Raw genomic sequence first — 17,576 nt, 5'->3', positions numbered from 1 at the left:
TACAGGTATAACTTTGTGCAGGTTAGTTTGTGTGCATTATTGCAGATCCTGGGATTATGTTAGGTGCTATATTTCTCTTTCCATTTCTCCAGGTTCACACTGCATGCAGAGTGGCTTTTTTGGTTTTCCAGTCCAGTTTCTGTCTCCATATTTATAATTTGTGTTTTTTCTGTACTTGGTGAAGGTCAGTTCTGGGTGTGTGACCGAGGTGAGGTATTTTACTAGCATGTAGGCATTTGTATCAATCTTATTTGTTGTGTATTCTCAATAGGATATGCATTAGTGGTAAATTACTGTTGTTTCATAAGGAAGGCTATTGTGCCTGGTTGTAAAGGGAGTTTGTTTTGCTTTTACTGAGATGTCATCAGAACCAGAATATCTTTTTTGTATGGTGAGTTGTACGGGTAATGCCCTAGATCTGCTCTGCACTCATTGCTGGGGGTTGAGGGGATTCCTGTGGATGCAGAGTGCATGTTTACATTTAGCCCCGTGATGGTCACATGTTCAGTGTGTCACGCATGTGAGAACCATTTGTCAGGTGTTTCCCGGCCAAAAAAAAGGTTGAGAACCACTGGTCTGGAGTACTGTTGCTCAGGCATTAAGAAAAAAACACAGGACTGCTTCTACAGCCAAGTCCATAAGCAAAGCACATCAAGCAAAGCTGACCAACACATGGGGGTAACCTGAATGGCATGGCAGAAACTACCATGGGAAGCTCGCTGGGCAGACTGGATGGACTATCGGTCCTTTTCTACTGCTCCATCGAGGAAATGATTAGTCTGTTAACAAAGATCCATGTTTTTTGTAATTAGAGAATGAAAAATAAAGGTATAGATATTAGAAACAAAATATTCTAAGAGGGAGATGGTAAATGATTATAACTGTAGTGCCGGTGGGGCTGATACAGCCTGAGGCCCATTGCGGGCGAGAGACAGTGGATTAAAAATAGGCACCTTGTCCTGATACTGTCTCTCCTCTAGAAACAGTTTGTTTTCTTAAAATGTTTTTGTTTTTAATGTTTGGGAGAATTAGTGTTTCCCTCTCTGTTTTTTAATTATTGATATATCTGGAGAGGAGTGGCTTCTTTTGTTGTGATTACTTATAGACTGTCATGTAAATTGTGTTATTTTGACCAATATAAAGTATGCAGAATTTTAAGTTTTTGAGCACAGAATTTTAAATTTTTTTTACGCAGAATTCACCCAGGAGTAACTAAACTGAGGGGCTGGTTAAGCCAATTACAGGAATAATATTCTGCAATGTCTACATCTAAAAGGCAAGCCAAAGGAAAAATTGGCAGCTGAGGGAGGGTCAGAGATTGGCCTGCCTTCATTAGAGTAAAGGAAATTATCAGGAAAGTAGCAATTTCTCCTTTCTTTGCACTCAGGCAGGCCAATCCCCACAAGTGGGATGTACCAAATCTACTTCCAAACATGACAGGAGGCTGCCTGTGGTCCAGTCAATACCACCCATGCAAATGCGACATCCAAAGCAGTGATGACTGGAAAAGGTATGTAAACATGACAATGTTGTCACTCAGCAAATCTTGACAGGAGACAATAATCAAATCTTTGCTCAAGATGATGCTGATCCCTCATGGAATGCAGTCTAATCTGCTTTGGGAAAGGAAACTCAGCATTCACATAGGCAGCCATGACAACTTCCTTAACCTAATGGGCTACAGTTGTCCGAGTCACTGGCTCACCCTGTTTACCTCCACCACGGAGCACAAACAGTTGATCAGACCTCCAGACAGATTTATTAATCTCCAGAACCGGCTTGACATCCAAGGTACACAAAAGTGTATACTCACTCTCATCTCTGTCCCTGTCCAACGTGGACAGGGAAATAGACTGATTCAACTGAAAGTCCGAAACTACTTTCAGCAAAAATGAAGGCACAGTCCGAAGCAGTATTGCTCTCGGAGTCACACGTAGAAAAGGCTCATGGCAAGAAAGAACCTGCAGTTCAGAAGCCAGATGAGCAGAACAGACTGCCACTAGAAAAATGGTCTTCAAGATAAGCAGCAGCAAGGAATGGCCAAAAAAGTCAGATCGCCAAGAAATTCAGGACCAGATTAAGGTTCCACAGAGGCATCAGCAGTCGCAAGGGAGAATGAAAATGTTTAACTCCCTTCAAGAATTGGGACACATCTGAATAGGAAGACAAAGGCCTAAGAGTGACTGGCCCCCAATAATAATTGAGAGTTGAAACTTGAACCTTTAAGTTGCTAAGAGCCAAACCTTTATGCAATCCTTCCTGTAAAAATTCCAAAATCAATGAAATATCCACTTTGAGAGGATGAGGCCCTCACCCCGTACACCAGGCCTTGAAAACTCTCCAAACTCTCACACAGGCCAGACTTTCCTGGCCCTAAGTAAGGTGGAAATCACAGCTGGTGAATAACCATGCTTAAGACAAAATCGACCTGGATTTTCCCAAGGAGGCAGTCTGAAAGGACTGCTCACCAGCAGTCTCTGCAGATCAGCATAAGAACATAAGAAATTGTCATGCTGGGTCAGACCAAGGGTCCATCAAGCCCAGCATCCTGTTTCCAACAGAGGCCAAAACCAGGCCTCAAGAACCTGGCAATTACCCAAACACTAAAAAGATCCCATGCTACTGATACAATTAATAGCAGTGACTGTTCCCTAAGTAAAACTGATTAATAGCCGTTAATGGACTTCGCCTCCAAGAACTTAACCAAACCTTTTTTGAACCCAGCTACACTAACTGCACTAACCACATCCTCTGGCAACAAATTCCAGAGCTTTATTGTGCGTTGAGTGAAAAAGAATTTTCTCCGATTAGTCTTAAATGTGCTACTTGCTAACTTCATGGAATGCCCCCTAGTCCTTCTATTATTCGAAAGTGTAAATAACCGAGTCACATCTACTCATTCAAGACCTCTCATGATCTTAAAGACCTCTATCATATCCCCCCTCAGCCGTCTCTTCTCCAAGCTGAACAGCCCTAACCTCTTCAGCCTTTCCTCATAGGGGAGCTGTTCCATCCCCTTTATCATTTTGGTTGCCCTTCTCTGTACCTTCTCCATCGCAACTATATCTTTTTTGAGATGCGGCGACCAGAATTGTACACAGGATTCAAGGTGCAGTCTCACCATGGAGCGATACAGAGGCATTATGACATTTTCCGTTCTATTAACCATTTCCTTCCTAATAATTCTTAACATTCTATTTGCTTTTTTGACTGCTGCAGCACACTGAGCCGACAATTTTAAAGTATTATCCACTATGATGCCTAGATCTTTTTCCTGGGTGGTAACTCCTAATATGGAACCTAACATCATGTAACTACAGTAAGGGTTATTTTTCCCTATATGCTACACCTTGCACTTGTCCACATTAAATTCCATGTGCCATTTGGATGCCCAATCTTCCAGTCTTGCAAGGTCCTCCTGTTTTCTTGGCTCCCGATTAGCCTCCGGGGCTAATCGGGAGCCAAGAAAACTATGGTGTCAGCCTGACTTGCAAACTTGCAAACGATCCTGTCTATCAGAGGCCAGGGCAGGAAGGCATACAGCAGGATGACATGTAGCCACAACTGAATGAGAACATCGAAGCCCAGCACTTGCGGATCTCATCTGTGACTGAATAACAGTGGAACTTTTGTGTTCTCGGAAGTCACCAATAAGTCTAGGTATGGGAAAGCCCAGTGCTCCACTATGAGCTGAAAGGCTTCATCTGCTCCCAGTCTTCTGGGTCCAAGCTCTTCCTACTGAAAAAGTCAGCCCTTACATTGCCCTTTCCAGCAATATAGGAAGCGGATGTGTCTAGAAGAAGTTGCTCCACCCATACCATGAACACATCTATCTCTTCTGACACCTATTCACTTTTGGTGCCACCCTCATGACTGATGTATGCCAACATTGTCACATTGTACAATATTATCCGAACCACCCGAACCTCTAGAGATTTGGCAAAACACAAGCACGTCAGCTGTACAGCCCGTGCTTTCAATTGATTGATGCTCCACTGCTGTTCCTCAGCATTCCAGCGACCTTGCACAATCAACTCCTATCATTGAGCCCCCTAACCCAGGAGACTTGCAACCATCATGAGCACTAACCAATTTGGCATCTCCAAAGAAACACCCTTCTGGAGATGATCCACCTGCAACCCCTTACTGCAACTGGACGCTCATCTCCAATGGTAAGAGAAGCCTCAGCTCATAGTCCTGCAATTGCGGACTCCAGTGGGGGAAAGCAATGTGCATTGAAGAGGTTGCATATGTGCCTTCGCCCAGGGATCAACCTCCAGCGTGGCAGCCATCAAACCCAGGACCTGAAGATAAGACCACACTATCGAGTTTATCTCAAGGTTTGAACTCGAGCAATCAACATTTGAATTTGACTTTCTGGCAGAAACTCTCTTCCCTGCTTCATATCGAAATGAATGCCGAGATATTCCAGGATCTGAAACTGCTGTAAGTTGCTCTTGGCCAAGTTCACCAGCCAGCTTAAATCCTGCAGCAAGGAAACCACCTTGCGAGATGCCCATTGACTTTCTTCCATGCTCTTGGCTCAAATCAACCAGTTGTCCAGATATGGGTGAACTAGGATGCCATCCTTGCGCAAGGCTGCTGCTACTACCGCCATGACCTTGGAGAAGGTCCTGGGGTGCAGTGGCCAGTCCGAAAGGCAAGGTCTGAAACTGGTAGTGACATCTCAGAATGGCAAACCTTAGAATCTGTATATGTTCCTGATGAATGAGAATATGCACACATGCCTCCATCATATCCAGAACAAAATTAGATCAGTGTCAGGAAATACTTTAATTAAAAGATAAAAACCAATGCCCGACTCGGGCCAAGTTTCGCCCATACAACGTGGGCTGCTTCAGGGGCTATACAAACAAATGAATAAATATATTAATACATGAGCTCATAAATATATACATTCATAACATTAAAAATTAAAAAATTAAAACATGGACACATTAATAGTACCACACAGTGAAAAATGACAGCCCTGACGTAGCCCAGCCAAGGGGCGTCCTCCTTTAAAACTCGCCTCTAGCACACTCCATTCAAGGTCAATCAGCTCTTGAATTGCATCCAGGAGGGGAAAGAAACATGAAACTCTGTACTGTTGTGCTCTACATATTTATTTTATATATAATATGTCTCCGCTCTCCTTATATTATGTTCCTCATATTTAGCTTGTATTCTATGACTATAACCTGTATATTTCATCTGCTCCTCTTTACTGTCATGCTCTACATATTTAGTTTGTATATTTATTTATTTTATTTATTTCGGGTTTTTATATACCGGCATTCGAGAACGCAGTCCCATCATGCTGGTTCACATAAAACAAGGGTGCATCGTAAACATAAACTAAAACAATGGTGCGGAAAAAGGCAGTTACATATAACAGGCTGATTAGAACTTGGCAGAGAAAGAAGAGAAAGGACAGGTTATTAATTCAAACATGTGAACGATAGTGAAGATGGTTAATCATGGTGTATGTGAAGGTAAGGATTGGCGTGGATGAGAGAGATCAGTTTGAGTCCGGGAATGCTTGTGTGAAAATCCATGTCTTTAGTCTTTTTTTGAAGGTTGAGATGCATGTTTCCAGTCTGAGGTTTGAGGGGATGGAGTTCCATAACGGTGGAATGGCTGTAGAGAATGCCCGATCTCTTAGTGTGATGTATCTGGTAGATTTGGGCGGTGGTACCTGTAGCGATCCTTTGTATGCATCTCTTGTTGGTCTTGATGAATTATGTAGTTGGAGAGGGATCTGTAGGTCGATGGGAGCCAGTTGGTGGATATTTTTGTATGTGGTAAGGATGGCCTTGTATATTATTCTAAAGTGTATAGGTAACCAATGGAGGCTCTTTAGGATGGGGGTTATGTGATCCCTTCTCCTGGAATTTGTCAGTATTCGTGCAGCTGTATTTTGTACCATCTGAAGCGGTTTGGTGTAAGAAGCGGGAAGACCAAGTAGGATGGTGTTACAATAGTCTAATTTTGAAAAAATGATTGCTTGCAGGATGGTTCTGAAATCTTGGGCATGGAAAAGAGGTCTAATTCTTTTCAGCACCTGTAGTTGGTAGAAACAGTCTTTGGTTGTTTTGTTGATAGTGGCTTTGAAATTCAGGCGATTGTCAATTAGGACTCCTAGGTCTCTCACTTGTGTGATTGTTGGTGTGTCTTGTTGTGTCGATGTGATGGTGCTGTTCTCAGAGGTGATGAGCAGGAGTTCAGTTTTGCCGGAATTTAGTACCAGGTTTAGGCTGGTGAGGAGGAGTTGAATTTTTTGAAGGCATTTATTCCAGTAAGTCAGCGTTTTTGCAAGGGAATCCTTAATGGGGATCAGGACCTGGATATCATCAGCGTACAGGAAATGTTTGAGGTCGGTGAGAAGTTGGCATAACGGTATGAGGTAAATATTAAATAAAGTAGGAGACAGGGAAGAGCCCTGTGGGACTCCTACTGATGAGGGGTGTTGTGAGGATTCTTTGTTATGCAGCTTGACCTTATATCTTCTGTTGCTGAGAAATGATATGAACCAGGAGAGTGCTGTGCCTGAGACACCTAAGGAGGCTAGCTGGTTAATGAGTAGGGAATGGTTAACGGTGTCAAAGGCTGACGAAAGGTCCAGTAGGATCAGTAAGAAGGCTTGTCCTTTATCAAGGCCCAGGATGAGGTGATCTGTTAGGGAGATGAGGAGGGACTCCGTGCTAAGTGTTTTGCGGAATCCGTATTGTGATGGGAATAGGAGGTTGTTTTCTTCTATGTAGTTTGAGAGTCGGGTGTTCACCAATTTCTCCATGATCTTGGCTATAAAGGGGAGGTTGGCGATCGGTCGGTAGTTGTTTGGGTCATTAGGATCTAGGTTTGGTTTCTTGAGTAGTGGTTTGAGCGAGGCCAATTTGAGGTCATCTGGGTAAGATCCTTGTGTTATTGAGCAGTTTATGATGTCTGACAGGGATTTGAAGATAGTGTCCGGAATTGATAGAAGCAGTTTCGACTGTTAATGTTAAATTTCCCATGTTTGATGTAAACCGATGTGATATGACATGTGTCATGAATGTCGGTATAGAAAAGAATTAATTAATTAATTAAATGAAACTTTGCGTAGGGTAACCAATATAGGGTCCTTCTTCTGCACACCCAAAGAGTCACTCCCAGCCACCCAAAGCATCTTTAGAGTCTGAGAAATAAGATCAGAAAACTCATCTCTATGAAAGAAACAGAGAACAGTTCTATGTGGCTCTAAATCTGGGGAAATTTCCCCTTCCTCAAGAGGGGAGCAACCCAAATCATCAGTGTTATCGATCCTCATCCACTCGAACATTGTCAAGGATGGTAGCGCCATGGTGTTTGCATGCAGTGGTAGACACATGCAGTGAAGCCCCAAGCATGCAACTCTGATTTACTGTCTTTGCAGGATGCCCCTGTAGAAAGGTCTGTAATCCCTGGAAAATTCCACCCAGGAAAAAGGAGAATGAGTCCATACCAGATTCCATAGGTCCAAACCTGACATCCTATGAGCGAGATTGCTGAGGACATCTCGATCAATTGATCAAACAAAGAAGAGGACACCCTTGTTGTATCGCCTCCAGCCCCACTCCCCTCAAACCAATGAGATAGACCAAAATCAGCAAAATCAATAGGAGGCAAATTACCTTGAGCATCCAGGCAATGCTGACACAGGCTTGTAGAAAGTTCCAGCTGTACTATCATTATATGGCATGCTTCACAAAATGCTAAGCGCATATCCTTCTTTGACAGGACCCCATGACATGTCGGTTAACGTGCGAATCAGTAACATACATGCTTAATACATACTTACCAGTCAGTAACGCAGCCATGTACATGTAAAAGTACGCACATATCTACGCGTTTAACTATGCATACAACATGCACGCAACATGTGCTCAGCCATGCGTGCACAATGTGTGCTCAGCTATGCAGTTAACGATGTGCACAATGCACGCACAATGAGGTAGATCTTCAAAAAATATGCGTGCGCAAACAAAAGTACACCAAATTTTATAAGATACGCGCGTAGCCGCGCGTATCTTATAAAAGTGAGGGTCGGCGCGAGCAAGGCTGCGCAAAATCGGCAGCCTGCGTGCGCCAAGCCGCACAGCCTGCCTCCGTTCCCTCCGAGGCCGCTCCGAAATGGGAGCTGCCTCGGAGGGAACTTTCCTTCCGCGTTCCCCCACCTTCCCCTCCCTTCCCCTATCTACCCCACCCCCCAGCCCTACCTAAATCCCCCCCCCCACCTTTGTTGGGCAAGTTACGCCTGCTTGAAGCAGGCGTAAATTGCGCGCGCCGCCCCAGCATCCCCCGGCACAGGCCGCAGTGCCGGGGGACTTGGGATCGCCCTCCCGGCCCGCCCCCGATCCATCGCCACGCCCCCGTACCCACCCCGGAATGCCCCTGCCCCTGGACACGCCCCGGACACGCCCCTCCCGCCCCTTTTAGGAAGCCCCGGGACTTACGCTTGTCCCGGGGCTTTGCACATGCCGGCGGCATATGCAAAATAGGTGCGCTGGCAGGAGGATTTACGCGCGCAGGGGTTTTAAAATCTACCCCAATATGCGCACAGACACGCACGCAGTAAGTGCTCCCTCACTATTCAAAGCATACACAGAAAGGCTGCATAAATACATGCACAACAAAAGATGCGGAACTAGGTGCATAATGCGGCGCACGTGTGCACCGGTGTCGCACACAAAAAAACGAGTGAAGGAACCACCGTGGCCTACCATGTGGCCAACGAAAAGGAAGCTTGGAAGGAGGGCCTAGCCAAAAAGCAGCCTGTGTTGCCCCCACACCTCACTAAACTCCCCACAGATATGAGAGGGAGATGTTGAACATCAATGTCAAGAAGGAAGACCTGGTAAGAACGAGGAGAGCCTCACTAAAACTCCTTCTCAACTTTAAATTAATGTTATTTTTTTTTTTTTACCTGAGCTCAGCCCTCCCTGGCTGTGAGTAGGAACAGGCATCTAGATATGGGGGGAGAGAGCAAAAGCCTTCACCACAGAGCATCTCTTGGCCTGAAAACACCTTTTGTTTTGTTTTTTAAGTCCACATCAGAAAAAGGCTACCACACTCAAGGCTCTCAGCTAAGGGAGGGACCCAAAGCTATCACATCAGAAGGCAAGTGATGCTATCCAGTCGCTCTTCTGCTCGAGGAACTGTACTCCTTTTTTTTTTTTTTTTTTAACAGGAAATCTCCAGTAGGGAAATGCATGTCCACTATCTGCTGGAAATGGAGAATACTGGCAGACAGATGTCGGGGCAGGGCTATATATCTGTTGAAACATCTTTTACTCCGTCTCCATCTGCTGGCAGAGGGGCATAAATCACATGTGGGGATTCGCCTGCCTACAGAAGAGGTCTGTATTTTTGTAATCTACGACTTTGATCTCTTCATATTGGCTGCTATAACAAAACACAATGTTTGATGATTACTGCTGCTCAGGTGAGATTCTTAACTCCTTTACAGATCGATACTCTAAGGCCGCGGTAGAAACAGTGCGGCAGTGCCGGGCGCACCCTCGTTCCCCGCACGCACAGTTCTCTTCACCTACCGCTCGATACTCTCGTCAAATTGCATGCAAAAGCATGCCGCGGCTGCAAAGCGTTAGGCAAGCGTTAGGCCCGCGCAACCCATTTTACTGTATAGGCGCTAATACAGCGCCTATACAGTATCCTGGGTGCGCTGGTACCTGTCATTTCAAATGTCATTTCAAATGACAGGCACCAGGAAGTGGATGGTTCCCCCCCCTCCCGAAGCAAGGCGCAGGGTGAAAATTAAAACGGGAATAAAGTGTAAAAAATGGGGGTAAAACCAAAGGGAGTAAAGTGTAAAAAACCATGGACGACCTCCATATTAACATTGCAGCGTAAGTTGTTTATATATATGTATAAATACCTGTCACTTTCCGAATCCCCCTGGCGTGCGGTCATCAAGGCGGCGGCGGCGGGAGCAGGCGGGCGGATGGGCGCCCGTTCATCCAGGCGGCGGTGGGAGCCGGCGGGCGGGTGGGCGCGCGTTGGATCCAGGCGACGGCGGGAGCCGGTGGGCGGGTGGGCGCCCGTTCATCCAGGCGGCGGCAGCGGCTGGAGCCGGCGAGCGGGTGGGCGCGCGTTGGATCCAGGCAGCGGTCGGAGCCGGCAGGCGGGTGGGCGCCGGCTCCCTCTGCCTGGATGAATGCACGGCCCCCGCCGGCAGTGAATGAATGCCCGTGCGATTTCGGCGTTCAAGGCAGTCACATGCCGTGACGTCAAGCGTCGTGACGTCATGCCTTGAGCGCCGAAATCGCACGGGCATTCATTCACTGCCGGCGGGGGCCGTGCATTCATCCAGGCAGAGGGAGCCGCTGGCTCCCTCTGCCTGGATGAATGCACGCCCACCCGCCCGCTCCGGCCGTGGCCTGGATCGAACACGCGCCCACCCGCCCGCCGGCTCCCGCTGCCGCCGCCACCGCCTGGATGAACGGGCGCCCACCCGCCCGCCGGCTCCCGCTGCCGCCTGGATCCAACGCGCGCCCACCCGCCCGCCGGCTCCCACCGCCGCCTGGATGAACGGGCACCCATCCGCCCGTCGGCTCCCGCCGCCGCCGCCTCGATGACTGCACGCCTGGGGGATTCGGAAAGTGACAGGTATTTATACATATATATAAACAACTTACGCTGCAATGTTAATATGGAGGTCGTTCATGGTTTTTTACACTTTACTCCCTTTGGTTTTACCCCCATTTTTTACACTTTATTCCCGTTTTAATTTTCGAACACCACACTAACACCAAGTAGAGGGTAGGCGGTAAACTAACAGGTTAAGGACGCAGCAAAATAGCGGGTTACAAAAGAGATAATCTGAGCGCGCGTCACAGTATCGGAGGGGAATAGCTAATTTCTTCATTATACAGCTAATTTGTTCATTTACATATCATATACATGCTGGGTGCGGAAAGGGTTATGCGTCTGTTTTAAGAAGCGCTAAGGACGCGTGAAACTGGAGACTCTATCGCTGGATCGCCTTACGCGTCCGAATTGTGCGCTCACAGCACGTTACAGACGGGAAATCTTCAACCGCACGTTACAGTATCGATCTGTTTGTGAGCACCAGGTCCAATATTGTTTCTCCCTTTGTGGGATCCATCACCACTGTCTAAGCAGAACACCTTGAATGGCATTCCACAATCTCTAAACTTCTTACAGATTCTGCAGCAGGAATACTCCAATCTACTTCTGGCAAATTAAAATCTCTGAGAGACACTTCTCCCTTCCTGCTAATCTTTTCTATGTCTTCAACCAGATCTTTTTCCAGTTTTTCTGTTTGATTTAGAACCCTGTACACCATACATCTGAATAAATAGAAGTACAGTCATCTTAATAAATAGAAGTACAGTCATCTTAATAAATAGAAGTACAGTACAAATACAGACATAACCTAGTCTTATAATTAGCAACTGTTTATTTAACTTAGGCCTCCCCTTATAATTAGCAACTGTTTATTTAACCTACATTAGGCACTGTATCTTTTACTTATACCTATATTAGGCAATGTATCTTTACTGGTTAACCCCATATTTACTTATCCAAGTTATATCGACCTGTTCTTTGTAAGACATTTACTTGTCAATGTTATTGTTCTGTTAAAATGTAAACCGAATTGATCAGTAATTCTGTTATTGGAAAGTCGGTATATAAAAATGCTAAATAAATAAATAAATCTTTTATCAAGACAATCCACAGTACTTTCTCCTTTCCCCACACCCTCTGTATTTCAGTTATTAAGATATTGTTTTTAAAATAAAGAGCTGCTCTTCACCCTTTTCTGTCCTCTCTATCCATCCTCCTCAGATGGCTATATCTCATTCATGTGGCTCACTGAACCATGCCTCTTTAATAGAAATAGTATCCAAGTCTGTATCCACCGTCAGAGCCTGCAAATCTGATGACGTACATTCTGAGCTTCTCACTTACAGGCTGATTCAGTAAAGTCCGCGGGAGAGCGGGCAAACGCCTGCTCTCCCGGTGCACGCACAGGCCATTCTCCTGTGTGCGCGATTCAGTATGCTAATTAGGCCCAGAGGTAAAACCAGGTAAAAGGAGGCGCTAGGGACACTAGCGTGTCCCTAGCGCCTCCTTTTGGACCGGAGCGGCGGCTGTCAGCGGGTATGACAGCCGAAGCTCAATTTTGCCAGCGTCGGTTCTCGAGCCCGCTGACAGCCACGGGCTCAGAAACCAGACGCCGGCAAAACTGAGCGTCTGGTTTTCGACCCGACAGCTGCGGGCAGACTTCAAATTTTTTTTTTTTTACTTTTGGAAAGTTTCGGGACCTCCGACTTAATATCGCCATGATATTAAGTCAGAGGGTGCACAGAGAAGCAGTTTTTACTTCTTTTCTGTGCACTTTCCCAGTGCCCGAAGAAATTAGCACCTACCTTTGGCTTGGCTGCACATTTTGTTTTCTGAATCACGTGGGAATACCTAATAGGGCCATCAACATGCATTTGCATGTTGCGGGAGCTATTAGGTTCGGGGGATTGGACACACGTTTTAGGCCCCTTACTGAATAAGGAGTAAGGAAAAACGTGCGTCCAATGGCGGGTTAACAGTGCACTCCGACGAAGCCATTGCAGTGACAATCCTTGTCAGGATGCCATGTCAACACTAAAGTAATTATGCCTTGCTTGTTCAAGACAGATTTTATGCTATTGTTTTTAAGACTTGTGAAACACTTTAGAAGCTCTTTCCAGAATGGGGAGGTAGAATATATATATTAAATAAAAAGAAATTAATAGCTAAGACTTACTCCCCACCAGGGGCTGTGAAAACTGACTCTGCAGCATCTCCAGCCAACCCAAGAAGCATAAGCCGGGCTGGCTGGAGATGCACTGCTCTGGAACCACCAAGCTGGTTCAATATGATGGAATTAACAGAAAATGGATTTTTATACCTTGCAGATTTGGAAATTAATTATCTTGAGATGTACAAAAAGACTGACTACTATACAAAAGTGTACAGTTCTAGACAAGAGGACAAAAATGAGGATATAAAATTAGAAAGTGAATGGCTGGTAAACCTGAGCTACAAATTGTGCCCTCATAATTGCACACATTTTATACATATTTTAGTATAGATATACCCAAAAATATTTAGGGAGAAAAATGTCAAATATTGAATAAGTACAATATCATACCTACCTACATGCAAGGAAAAGAAAAAGTTGGTTGGGTTATGGCAAACATATGTATTAGTGGGAGGATGAACCGCTAAAAGAAAACTGAAGATCAGTTTCAGTAATTCCAAATCTGGGGGAGATCCAAGCACTTCCTCAATAATTTTCAAAAACGATCTAAAAACTTCCCAACGCACAGATGTGAGGTGCCCTTCTCGGTGTTCCTGAAAGATAAAATGTAAATGTTGACTGAAAAAGAAATGCATTTGTACAAATGAAAACATTCACTAGCCATTATAAACATGTACCTCCACATTATTCATAACTGCTTTACCTGACCTAATTTCAACAGATTCTCTATTTTAGATATCTTGATTTTGGGGGTACAGGAGAAGAGAAGGGCAAGAAAATGAGGCATAAAAATGCCATACAACTTATTCTCTGGTCTCCATATAAGGTTTTCCTCCATTCTGAAAACACTAGTTTGGCGTAACACTACACTTCAATTAATCATCACTGGTATACTTCACAAGATGCTTTAGACCAGGGATGGGCAATTCTGATCTTTGAGGGCTGCAAACCGGTCACATTTTTAAGATATCCCTAATGTATATGTAAGAAACAGATTTGCATACAACTGAGGAAGAGTGCATGGAAATCTCTCATATACAGATTTATTACGGATATCCTGAAAACCCGACTGGTTTGCAGCCCTCGAGGACCAGAATTGTCCATCCTTTGATTTTATCCAAAATGTCTAACAGAAACAAGAAAAATAAAAAATCATTACATTAAATACTCCAGTATTAAAGAATTAAAGAAAGAGCAATATAAAAAATGAACAAATATAAATAAAAAGAAGAAAAAGGGTGACTCAGACATCTGTATTGTAAATGGAGGAAAGAGAAAGCTACTGGAAAGGAATGTAAAGGACAATAAAAGACTGATAATATAAAAGGGAAAGCAGAGGAATTCTTAAACACACTCACAAATCATTAAGTCCCTTGAAGGCTTTACACTGATATGTGGGGTTATGTATTTCTATGTATGTATGTACTTCTATTAATATGCAAATATCCAAGAGCCTGTGTCCAGGTGTATTTTATAGATGTATAAATTGCCAAGAAACTGTGTTATCTTTAAAGTTAAATAAAAAGTAAAAAACAAAAAAAGATAGGTCAGAAGCATTTCCATGTTGCTGAAAAAGAGAGATACTCTTTATAAGGCTTGTATATAAATAAACTATTTATACCACTGTAGGAGGGTCAACTAGAAACTCGAGGAGAGGGTTTGGTGGTGGTCTAGGGTTTGGAGGGCAGTTTTACATGCACAATCAGAGGTATGAACAGCACAGTACATACCAGTGAAGATTTAATGTGATTTGGTGTGAGGAAAGGTACACATGATGAGACTTGTACATTGTGCACTCTCTACCTAGCTGCTATTAAGCTAGGACGAGAGTACACTCTACAAATCTCTTCTTGTATACCTTTCCTCACTCTAAATCACATCAAATATTCACTGTTTTGTACTGTGCAGTTTGTACCTCTAATTGGGGATGTAAAACTGCCCCTCAAACCCTAGACCACCACCAAAACTTCACCTCGAGTTACTAGTTGACCCTCATATAGTGGTATAAAAAGCTGACTAATATATGTGCCACCCCAGAGGCTCGCTCTCACTCTCTCTCTTTCTCTCTCCACTTCACTCCCCTCTCGGCTCTCCGACCTGAAATGGGATTTGTGAGAAATATCGCGATTTTAGGATCAGGCATAAGACAGGAAAAAAGGTGTAGTTATTTTCTGGCATTATAACATGCATTACGCTATCGCACAAAACATTAAACACACTCCGTTTTCATAAACTCCTCCCCTTTGACTACATTTTGAAAATTAGCATACACATCTCGCAATGCGTCGTTTTATCGCATGCATTATGGTGATATCATGGGTGTTAGGGCCAGAACACCCACGATAAGGCCCTAACATGATATGTTAAATGACCCTGTTTGTTAACAGAAGTCATCTCATTGTAGTAAAAAAAAAAAGTCTGATTTTTGTATTTAACAGGAGTCAATATGAAGAAAGAAAAAGAACTAGTAAGCAAAGAGTAAATAAACATATGAAAGCGCAGATGACAATAACAGCTGGAAAGCTGGATGGCCATTTGACAAAATATCAAAGGGACAATCTCACAAACTAGAAATCTGGCTCAGATCTGGCTTCCGCCCAGATCTGAGCGGCCTCCTGACACAGAACGAAGGAGCCTGTGCCTCCCTGTTTATGTACCACATGGCCACCTGATTGTCCGTCTGGATTAGGATGACGGGATTTGATAGGCAATCCTGAAAAGCTCTGAGAGCATATCGCATTGCTCGAAGCTCCAGGAAATGTATCTGGTGTTTGGCTTCCTCTGGAGACCAAGATCCTTGTGTCTGTAGATTGTTCACATGAGCTCCCCAGCCGAGGTTGGAAGCATCGGTGGTGAGAATGAGTTGAAGATCTGGTAGATGAAAAGGCAGTCCCTGGAGGAGATTGTTCTGATCTTTCTACCAGGCAAGAGACAGATGGAGTGCGTCGGTGATGTGGACAATGGTTCACAGAGGCTGAGTCGCTTGAATCCATTGTGACCTTAGAGTCCAATGCATGATTCTCATGGCCAGGCGGGCCATTGGAGTGAGATGGACTGAGGACGCCATGTGTACGAGAAGGACAAGGAATTGCCGAGCAGTTGCTGTATACTGAGACTGCAACTGGTGAGTGAGAGACACGAGGGTTTGCACTCGTTGTTGAGGTAGGAAGGCTTTTGCCTGTCAGGTGTCCAAGTCTGCCCCAATGAAAGACAAGGTTTGAGATGGGATTAAATAGGATTTCTCATAATTGACAAGAAATCCTAGAGAGATTAGAGTGTGTAGGGTTAAATCCAGGGATGATCGAGCGGCTTGCTGGGTTGGGGCCATGATTAACCAGTCGTCTGGATAGGGGTAGTCGTGAACACCTTCTTTTCTGAGAATGGCTGCGACAACTACGAGACATTTGGTAAAGACTCGTGGTGCCGATGCTAGGCCGAATGGAAGCACCCGGTATTGATAGTGCCTTGGGCCTACTAAAAATTGGAAGTACTTGCGATGAGCTGGAGCTATCGCAATGTGGGTGTATGCGTCCTGGAGGTCCAGCAAGCAGAGCCAGTCTCCTCTTTGTAGAAGATGTAGAAGCGAGCCCAAGGTTACCATTTTGAACTTTTCCCGCTGGAGGTACTTGTTGAGGGCACGTAGGTCCAGAATTGGATGAAGCCCCCCGGATTTTTTGCGGATCAAAAAGTACCGGGAATAGAACCCTAGGCCTTGTTGCGAAAGAGGAACGGGTTCTATTGCTCTTAACTGGAGAAGAAGGGAAACCTCCTGCTCCAGAAGGACAGAGTGGTCGGTTACTCTCCACGCTTGTAGAGGTGGGGAGTCCGGTGGAACAGCAAGAAAATTCAGATGGTAACCCTGAGCAATGATTGCCAGCACCCATTGGTCGGTTGTGATTGATTGCCACATGCCGTGAAAGTGGCATAATCGACCTCCCACTGGTATGCTTGGCAGAGGAATCAGGCTGCTGCTCTCCAAGTGAAAGTCAAAAGCCCGAGGCAGGCCCCGGCTGGGGAGCTGCTTGTAACTTTGCTTCCAAGGCTGGCGAGGCTGAGATTTGGGGTAAGGCCTCGTCACTCGGGTTCTTGTTGGTGGGGGATAGTACTTCCTTGGATGGAAGAACGACTTCTTAGAGTCCTTCTTGGAGGGCTGTCAAGAAGGGAAGTCAGAAGGTATCGATGAGAGCTGTTTGAGGGTCTCATGATGGTCCTTTAACTCAGCCACTATTTGCTGAATCTGTTCACCAAATAGATTATCTCCAATACAGGGCAGGTCGGAGAGCCTGTCTTGTACTTCTGGGCGAAGGTCAGAAGACTTGAGCCAGGCCCAGCGCCGTGCCGAAATGGCAGTTGCAGACACTCTAGTAGAGGTGTCGAAGATATCGTAAGCTGTTCTTATCTCATGCTTTCCTGCTTCAAAACCCTTATTGACAAGGGTTTGAAGGTGTTCTTGGAATTGGTCAGGCAGGGTTTCAGAGAAGTCCTGTATTTGCTTGAAAATGACCCTATTGTATTGGGTCATGTACAGCTGCTAAGAAGCAATTCTGGAGATGAGCATGGCCCCTTGGAACACTCGTCGACCAATATTGTCTAGGAACTTGTGTTCCTTGATAGGAGGAGTAGAGGAGTGTGACTTCGTCCTTTTTGCTTTCTTTTGAGCTGATTCTACCACAACTGAGTGGTGGTCAAGCTGAGATTTTTGAAAGCCCGGGGCTAACTGTACTAGATAAGTAGTGTCAGCTTTTCTGTGAACTGGGGCAATGGATCCAGGATT

The 17,576-nt window shown here is 45.0% G+C and overlaps 1 protein-coding gene across 1 annotated transcript in view; it reads right to left on the bottom strand.

The window, feature by feature from the left end:
- The window catches only part of LOC115087279 (lysosomal-trafficking regulator-like), a 1,534,685-nt gene that overhangs the window by 961,552 nt on the left and 555,557 nt on the right, over window positions 1-17,576 (bottom strand). Inside the window, 1 exon segment of the mRNA XM_029594260.1 lies at window positions 13,197-13,395. Within this exon segment, the coding sequence (XP_029450120.1) occupies window positions 13,197-13,395 (199 nt within the window).

Source organism: Rhinatrema bivittatum, chromosome 3, assembly GCF_901001135.1.
Source record: "Rhinatrema bivittatum chromosome 3, aRhiBiv1.1, whole genome shotgun sequence".
Classification (NCBI taxonomy): Eukaryota; Metazoa; Chordata; class Amphibia; order Gymnophiona; family Rhinatrematidae; genus Rhinatrema; species Rhinatrema bivittatum.
Note: the sequence above shows the minus strand (reverse complement) of the source record. Positions and strands in the feature narration are given on the sequence as shown.